The sequence below is a fragment of the Martes martes genome (genome assembly GCF_963455335.1).
Source record: "Martes martes genome assembly, chromosome: 4".
Lineage (NCBI taxonomy): Eukaryota > Metazoa > Chordata > Mammalia > Carnivora > Mustelidae > Martes > Martes martes.
The window spans coordinates 105,855,487-105,865,320 of NC_137891.1; the positions used below are offsets into that span (position 1 = coordinate 105,855,487).

Genomic DNA, 9,834 nt, shown 5'->3' on the forward strand with positions numbered 1-9,834 from the left:
TGTAGTGACTGCTACGCGTGTTTTAATATTTGAAAAATTCTGTGTGAATGCAGAGGCACAGCTTGATTTTCCAGAATCACTAGAGATTAAATTAAGACTTGTCCAGTTCACAAGTCATAATAATAGGTAAGTAAAAACTGTGCACTATGGTGATTTGAAACTTTGGAACATATTTATACAAATTAGCCTTCTTTTCTCCTCATAAATAGCATACGGGGTAGCTATACAGTTTAAAAATGAGGGGTCAAAATGTAGATAATTTAAGTAACTCCCTGATAAAATACAATACTTACTTACTTGCAAAACTGAAACCTAAACCTTCTCTTTTGAGTTTCAGATCTGTTACTCTCCTACTGGACAAGCCATTCCTAGTGCCCTGTGGTAAGATTTTCACTTGTCTGTGGAGAAATAAAAATATTAAGGGGCAATAATCTTATGAAAGTAAATAATTATTATTTTAAAGGATTGCCTTTTATCTGTCCTATCTTTGTGTGAAAAAGTTTTTAAAAATTAAATGATGGGGATAAAAATGGTTCTAAATGGTCTTTCTTCCTATTTGAACTCCCTCTGTTGCACACATCTAAAATCCAACTTAAACTAGTTTAAGCTGAACAGAGAATTTACTGGCACATGGAGAAAGAAAAAAAAAAAAAATATATATATATATATATACACATAAAAAAAATCCATGATCATAGGTTCAGATGTAGCTGGATCCAGGATTCAACTGATGTTATCAGGACTCATTTCCCTTTCCATCTTTGGGTTCTGCTTTGTTTTTTTAAAGACTGTATTCTCAGATTTCACAGGGAAGCCTCAGAGGATTCACGCTCAGGGCTCTTGGTGGCTCAGTCAGTTAAGCACTCAACTTGATTTCAGCTCAGGTCATTTTCTCAGGGTCCTGGTATGGAACACCCCCTGAAGGGGGGGTCTGCACTCAGTGGGGAGTCTACTTAAGGATTTCCTCCCTCTCTCTCTGCCCCTCCTCCTGCTTGTGTGTGCTCATGCTGTCTCTCTCACTCAGATAAATAAATAAATCTTAGAAGAAGAAGAAGATGATGATGATGATTCATGCTTACATAATCCTTATTGTTAACCCTACCAGTAGGAAGAAAACTTATGACCTTCCTAAGAAAAGTCCTACTGGGCATGCTCAAGTCACATGACTAACCCTGAACCAATCATTTTAACCAGAGGACACAATGGTCTAATTGTTCATTCATAAGCCCAGAGGTAGAGTCAGATCCTCAGAAAAAAATAAAGTAGGGCACCTGGGTGGCTTAGTCTGCTAAGCATCTGCCTTTGGCTCAGGTCATGATCCCAGGGACCTGGGATCAAGTCCCACATTGGGCTCCCTGCCCAGCAGGGAGCTTCTCCCTCTGAACCTCTCCCCTCTAGTGTTTTCTCTCTCTCTGGAATAACAATTAAATAAATAAATCTTTAAAAAAAAAAAAAAAAAGAAAGAAAGAAAAAGACAGAAAGAAAGAAAGAAAGAAAGAAAGAAAGAAAGAAGGAAAGAAAAAATAAATGGAGTAATCAAAGAAAGAGATGACCCCCTAAGAAAATCAGGGTACAGGTTACCAGAGAGAAGGTAGATAATTCTGAGTTAAATAGAAATATCAGCAATCCACTTGTTTTGCCAAAATAATGCCTTGATAATGCTATATCAGTTTCCTAACTTTGAAAAAAAGTTATAACTCCCTCAAATCCCCAAAGCTGGAAGTTGTTGTTAGATTACATGCCCTAATAATGTGAAAAATTTCATGAATCCTACTAAGTAGTAATACAAAAATCTTTGAAAGCTTAAGAAAAATGTAATAATTGTCTAAGTATTGTGTGACACTGCCTACTTTTTTTTCTCAGTTATTTAGAAATCTCAAAATCCAACTTTTCTTCACTAATATCCAAACATGCCCATTAAAACTCCCCTCCCAAATTTTAAAATACAAAGCTAAACCGAATACTAAAAACATTGTATGAATTAAATTTTAATTTATTCCTATCAAAATTGAAAGAATAAAGGAAAAAGAAATATGTAGCTATTATGCTAACTCTGCTATAAATCAAACAATGCTTAAATAGAGCAAAGAGGCCCCAGTTAGAGACCTGATATTGTCTGAAACCTGAATATTCTATGTTTAGTAAGTAAAAAAGTATTAGTGTTATGATATTCTTTAAGCCTGGGTGGTTCAGTCAATTAAGTGCCCGACTCTTTTTTTTTTTTTTTTAGATTTTTATTTTATTTATTTGACAGACAGAGATCACAGGTAGGCAGAGAGGCAGGCAGAGAGAGGAAAGGAAGCAGGCTCCCTGCTGAGCAGAGAGCCCGATGCAGGGCTCGATTCCAGGACCCTGGGATCACGACCCGAGCTGAAGGCAGAGGCTTTAACCCACTGAGCCACCCAGGCGCCCCAAGTGCCCGACTCTTGATTTCAGCTCCGGTCATGGTCTCAGCACGGAGTCCTCTCTGCTCCCCACCCCCATTCTCTCTCATTCTCTCTCTCTCTCAAATAAATAAAATCTTTAAAATAAAAAAAAAGAATTGAGAGGGAACACTTTCTTATTAATAATAAATGGTATTTGGCCTTCTACACGATCACGCTGAGCTAGTACCCGCGCCTGGAATCGGGTCGTAACCTCAGCCGCGCCTGCCGCCTGCCACTGTCTCTGGACCATGGACCCCCGCAAAGTGAGCGAGCTTCGGGCATTCGTGAAAATGTGTAAGCAGGATCCGAGCGTTCTGCACACCGAGGAAATGCGTTTCCTGCGGGAGTGGGTGGAGAGCATGGGGGGTAAAATACCACCTGCCACTCATAAAACTAAATCAGAAGACAGTATCAAGGAAGAAAAACCAGATAGTAAGAAGGCGGAGGAAAACATAAAGACAGATGAACCATCAAGTGAGGAAAGTGATCTAGAAATTGACAATGAAGGTGTGATTGAACCAGATACTGATGCCCCTCAAGAAATGGGAGATGAAAATGTAGAGATAACCGAGGAAATGATGGATCAGGCAAATGATAAAAAAGTGGCTGCCATTGATGCCCTAAATGATGGTGAACTACAGAAAGCCATTGACTTGTTCACAGATGCCATCAAACTAAATCCTCGCTTGGCCATTCTGTATGCCAAGAGAGCCAGTGTCTTCATCAAATTACAGAAGCCAAATGCTGCCATTCGAGACTGTGACAGAGCTATTGAAATAAATCCTGATTCAGCTCAGCCTTATAAGTGGCGCGGGAAAGCACATAGACTTCTGGGCCATTGGGAAGAAGCAGCACATGATCTTGCCCTTGCTTGTAAACTGGATTATGATGAAGATGCTAGTGCAATGCTGAAAGAAGTTCAACCGAGGGCCCAGAAAATTGCTGAACATCGGAGAAAATATGAGCGAAAACGTGAAGAGCGAGAGATCAAAGAAAGAATAGAAAGTGTTAAGAAGGCTCGGGAAGAACATGAGAGAGCCCAGAGGGAGGAAGAAGCCAGACGACAATCAGGAGCTCAGTATGGCTCTTTCCCAGGTGGCTTTCCTGGGGGAATGCCTGGTAATTTTCCTGGAGGAATGCCTGGAATGGCAGGGGGGATGCCTGGAATGGCAGGAATGCCTGGGCTCAATGAAATTCTTAGTGATCCGGAAGTTCTTGCAGCCATGCAGGATCCAGAAGTTATGGTGGCCTTCCAGGATGTGGCCCAGAACCCAGCGAATATGTCAAAATATCAGAGCAACCCAAAGGTTATGAATCTCATCAGTAAATTGTCAGCCAAATTTGGAGGTCAAGCATAATGCCCTTCTGACAAATAAAGCCCTTGCTGAAGGAAAAGCAACTTCGATCACCTAATGGATGTCGCAATAATATAAACCAGTGTACCTCCGACCTTCTCATGAAGAAAGCTGGGGTGCTGTGAAGAGAATCCCTACCCCTCTGCTCCCCATGCAACTGAAACATTCTACAATGGTTTGCCATTAGGGTATTCATTCAGATAATGTTTTTCTGTTAGGAACTACAAACTTTAAACACTTTTTAAACCTTAAAAATATTTAAAAACATATTAAAAGGGTGTGTTAGTCCCTACATTTTTCTTTACTAATCATTTCAGTTTTTTTCCTTTGGATTAATTGGGCAAGGAAGATATTTCAGTGTGGAAGATTAATTGCTCAGTTGTAACGAGTGAAATAAAGGTTTATTAGTGGGAGGTAAATAATACATTAAAATAGATGAAGTTTGAGTTGGAGATACGGTTTCTGAGGCATTTTGACTTGTCTTTTTAATGCTTTATTTTTTAAACACAATTTATTTTGATAGAACCATTGGGACCACCAGTATTGCAGTCGGACCTGGGTAGGGACCCGAAGTGCTTGGCAGGGCAGCAGCAACCTTACTCCTTTTATATAGTGTGCACCCTTGTGCAGATGCATTTAAATCTTACACTGTGGTGAAGGGATGATTCTTATAATGCTGCAGTAGACTTGGATTACTTAGCTGTGTTCTTGTCTGATATAGAAATTAATAAATGTTTTGCATTATTTCCACATAGGGGAAAAAAAAATAATAAATGGTATTTGTAACTGAAAATCAGTGTATTAACCCATGACAAAGGAGCCAAAATTGTCCTTTAAAATAATCCCACCATTTCGTCTCTGTTTTCTATAGCCCGCTTCAAGCTCTTGCATAGCCCCAAAGGCTTTGGATTACCAAAATGATTTGAAACGTCCAGTAGGGTTCATTTCCTTAAAAATGTACTCTATCCTTTGACCAGTGTCTTCACAATATTAAAATTTCTTAATTTTAAAAATGCAAGTGTTTCATATAGAAACACTAATATAAACAGAGCCTTTTGATCCTCCTGTGGATAACACAGGTAACTGATGGTGATTCTGAAGTCTGGACATCACAACCCTCTACTGCTCCTGAAGCTGCAAATGGCCAATTCCATTCAGTGAAACTACTGAAATGACTACATCCTAGAACCTGCTTATTCATTTCCTAGGTAGTTATTAGAAATCTGTCTTCTATTACTACTAATCTAATAAAATGCTTTCTTGATGATTTCTTTATTAATCAAAGGGTCTTTTCTCGGTCTCCATTCATCGAGACTTTTTCCAATATCCCTTTTTTTAAAAAACTGTATTTTCATTCTGGTAGTTCTCCTTTCTTTTATGCAAATATTCAATCCTGGTTTCCATCTACTTTTGGAAGAGCTTCTCCATATGTGCTTATTCCTGTTTCCTTACATATAAATAAGCATTAAAAAACTAATATTTTTAATGTGTATTCTTCTATTTAATAGTACCTTGGATAGCATTCAAGTAATAAGTAGAAGCTATGATTTGAATGGAAAGATCAAAATATACAATAGAGTTGCTCTGATTCACTAGTTAACTATTTGAGCTTACCACATAGGTCTTATCAACCTCCGTTGCTTCCAGTTGAGTTTATAGGGTCTAGAAGTAGCAGGGAGTTATTTCCCCAACTAGACAGTAATCTCCTCAAAAATAAAAAGTAGTTTCTGGTTTTTCATTTTGAAATACCTAAGCAATGTCTGCCCCAATGAAGATAATAGACAGCTTTTTAAAAATAGCAACTTGCCCAAATGTCTGGCCATATGGTATAGGCAAGAGAATAATAAAAATACTAAAAATGTATGCAGAGGAATATTGATCTACATGCTAAGGATTTTGGATTTATTCTGTTCATAATGAAGAACATTATGTGGTTTTTTACAAAATACAACATTATTTAATATATATGAAAGCATTTAGAACTTTATCTGCCATATAATAAGCAGTATTTATTATAGTAAGTAGAGGCATTGTAAGTAATATTTATTGTCATCATCATCTTTATCAGACCCATATTTATTGTTCCTTTTATAAGAATTTCTCTTTCCGTTTGTTCTGATTTACTCATGTTCATATCCAATTGTCTAAACTACTGAGTTTGCCTTTAGTATTTTCAAGGCATTTTCTCTGCAGAAAAAGATTGCAAGGAAATTGCTGCCACTTTTGGTCTCCTACTCTAAGATAAGTCTAGTTTGCAAAGTCAACTACCTCCTTTAATCCACAGAACTCACTTCAAGTTAAAAAATCACTCAACTCCAAACATGAAAAGTTTCAGCATGAAAGGAGCTACAGCATCTGCCTCCACACCAGGGACCACAAAGCCTGAGCGAGCCATTGTGGCTGTGTGCTTGAATAAAAGGGATGAGTCTGAGCATGTTTGCTGTGTGATCTTTGCAAAAATGAAGAAAGGACCACAGAGGAGACCCAGCTTGGGGAATTGGATAAATGAGCAGGCAGCTCTATGCAGACCACAAAAAAATTAATCAGACTTTGGAACAATTTTATTCTAGTTTGTATTCTTGGGGGATAACTTCCTTAGTAGCAGCTAAATGGGGTTCCCTAAGTCCTGCCAAATATCCCATTTAAATAAGCATATATTTGCATATATTGACGTGCAGGAAAAATGCACTACTAGACTACCAAAAGGTGTCCTTCCACACATTCAGGTAGGTCGTCTTCCTCTGTGACTGCCTGGGCAACCAAGGCAGAATCATGAAGGAGCATTTTCCTCCTTTCTCTTTGTGACTGAAGTACCTATGCTGTGGTAGGCAACTCAGTCCTCCTCTGCAGGCCTTAGTTTTCTCATTTAAAAATGAATAAGGAGTGCCAGAAAACCTCTAAAATTTCTTATTTCTGACATTCTGATTCCTATTAGCCTTGTCTATCCAGGAGATTAGCTGTTGATCTAATTTAAGGACTGGCAAATTACAGTCAGAGGCCAAATGCTCCTGCCACTTGTTTTTGCAAATAAAGTTTTATTGAAATATGACAAAACCATTTGTTTATGTCCTGTCCATGGCTGCCTCTCCCCAGTGAGAGTCCAGTGACTATGACACAGACAAACCATAGGAAAGTGGAAAGCATTTACTCTGGCTTCTAACAAGAAAAGTTGACTGTTTTATGAGCTAAGTGAAAGTAAATGCATTTGTTTGTTTTCTCATCTATTTCTCATGCTAGTAGGGTCTCCAAATATGAGTAAATTGAGAGGTCATGCATGAAAGTTATGGCTGAGGCAGTGTTCACAATTACTTGTTCTACTCTTAAAAAATAAGTATCAGAGAAAACACAATGACAGATTTGTGGTAAATCATTCTGATGTTCAAACCACCAGAAAAGTACCACGTGAATTGCTATTGTCACACCCAAACCAATTTTCGGCATATATATGGACACAGACTGACTTGAAATACCCAACTGTCTTTGTATTCCATATAATTTTATTGCTCAACTTGAAATAATTCACTATTTGCTTTCTGGGTCATTCGGATGATATTCACAAAATGAGAAATGACTCAGCATCAAAATTTCACCACTCTGACTTGCATGACTTCTTAATTAATAGCTGAAGGTGGTAGCTGTATGAGCTCCACAGTGAATCCTATTTTAATTATGTAAAAAAGAACAATGCTAAATCATGTGAGTTTGAAATAACTTAAAGAATGTTAAGTAGGCAATATATGTAAAACAATTATAGAGCTGATTTCTATCTTACTTGACACCTGACTTTAAGTGTGTTTCTTCTTAGAACAAAGTAGAAAATGAAAGCACCTATTCAAAATTTCTGCATTTTTAAATGAAGCATAGCAGATAATATAAAATGTGTGTCTTTCTTTCTTTACAAAATAGCCCACACTCTGAGCCTCAAAGTACTTGAGGTGTTAAAGCCTTCCTGTTTCACCTTACCCTTGTGAAAGTTGTTCCTTTTTGTCTTCACTTTCATCCCTAAGCTTTCTGTTCATCAAGTGACAATTTCTACTCTTTTTCAGTGATTAAAATCCATTGCCTTCATTTCTAACCGATGTTGCACTGAATGTCAGTTTGGAGCCATATGGACCTGTATTGGATTTCTAGCACTATGACTTCAGGGAAGTTATATAACCTCACCAAGCAAGCCAATGATATTACATCTGTCAATCGATCAATCAATCAATAGTGCTACTTCATAATGTGAAAATTCTATTTGCTAAATGTACAACCCTGGTACATAGCATATCCTTACAAACATCATTAGTTAATTTGCTTTCCAGAGAAGAGCAATGAGATTCTTTTTTTTAATTTAAATTCAAGTTAGTTGACATACAGTGTAGTAATAGTTTCGAGAGTAGGATTTAGTGATTCATTACTTAAATATAACACTAGTGCTCATCCCAACCAGTATCCTCCTTCATACCTATCACCCATTTAGCTCATTCCCCTACAAGCCACCCCCTTCAGGCAACTCTCAGTTTCTTCTTCATAGTTAGAAGTCTATTATGATTAACTTCTCTCTCTGTTTTAATCTTATTTTATTTTTCCTTCCCTTCCTCTATGTTTTGTTTCTTAAATTCCACATATGATGAATATCATGTATTTGTCTTTCTTATTTTGCTTAGCATAATACATTCTAGTTCCATCCACACTGTTACAAATGGCAAGATTTCATTCTTTTGATGGCTGAGTAATATTCCATTGTGTGTATATATGTGAACATATATATATTTATGTATACGTGTATATATATATATGCGTACACACACATACACACACATATACGCACTACATCATCTTTATCCATTCATCAGTAGATGACCATTTGGGCTCTTTCCATAATTTGGCTATTGTTGATAGTGCTGCCATAAACATTGGGGTGCATGTGCCCCTTTGAATCAGCATTTTTGTATCCTTTGGATAAATAGCTAGTACTGTAATTGCTGAGTCATACAGTAATTCTATTTTTAACTTTTTGTGTAACCTCCATACTATTTTCCAGGGTGGCTGCATCATTTTGCATTCCCACAAACAGGGCAAAAGTGTTCCCCTTTCTCTGCATCCTCACCAATGTCTATTGTTTCCTGTGTTGCTAATTTTAGCCATTCTGACAGATGGACATGGTATCTCATTGCAGTTTTGACTTGTATTCCCTGATGAGTGATGTTGAGCACCTTTGCATGTGTCTCTTAGCCATCTGGATGCCTTTCTTAGAAAAGTGTTTATTCATGTGTTATTAGATTTTTGGGCACTGAGTTTGGTAAATTCTCTATAGATTTTTTTGGATACTGACTCTTTATCAAATATGTTATTTGCAAATATCTTCTCCCATTCTTTAGGTTGCCTTTTAGCTTTGTTGATTGTTTCTCTTCACTGTGCAGAAGCTTTATATCTTGAGAGCTTTTAATAGTTCTTATTTTCTTTTGTTTCCCTCACCTCTGGAGACATGTCTAGTAAGAAGTTGCACTGGCTGAGGTCAAAGAGGTTGCTACCTGTTTTCTTCTCTAGGATTTTGATGGTTCCCTGTCTTACATTTAGGTCTCTCATCCATTTTGAATATATTTTTGTGTATGGTATAAGAAAGTGGTCCAGTTTCATTCTGTATATTGCAGTCTAGTTTTCCCAACAGTATTTGTAGAAGAGACTGCCTTTCTCCATTAGATATTCTTTCCTGCTTTGTCAAAGATTAGTTGGCCATAAAGTTGTGAGTCCATTTCTGGGTTCTCTATTCTATTCCACTAACCTATGTGTCTGTTTTTGTGCCAGTACCATAGTATTGTGATGATTGTGGCTTTACAGTACAGCTTGAAGACTGGGATTGTGATGCCTCCTGCTTTTCTTTTCCTTTTTTTTTTTTTTTTGAAGATTTTGTTTATTTATTTGACAGACAGAGATCACAAGTAGGCAGAGAGGCAGGCAGAGAGAGAGGAAAGAAGCAGGCTCCCCGCTGAGCAGAGAGCCCGACGCCGGGCTCGATCCCAGGACCCGGTGATCACGACCCAAGCCGAAGGCAGAGGCTTTAACCC

At 37.7% G+C, this 9,834-nt stretch overlaps 1 protein-coding gene across 1 annotated transcript; it reads left to right on the top strand.

Moving 5' to 3' along the window:
- The first annotated feature begins 2,590 nt into the window (after positions 1-2,590).
- LOC308341843 (hsc70-interacting protein-like) lies at positions 2,591-4,190 on the top strand. The gene has a single exon (XM_080801881.1). It carries the CDS (start codon positions 2,675-2,677, stop codon positions 3,782-3,784), a length of 1,110 nt encoding a protein of 369 aa, XP_080658007.1. The 5' UTR covers positions 2,591-2,674; the 3' UTR covers positions 3,785-4,190.
- The last annotated feature ends 5,644 nt before the right edge of the window (positions 4,191-9,834 follow it).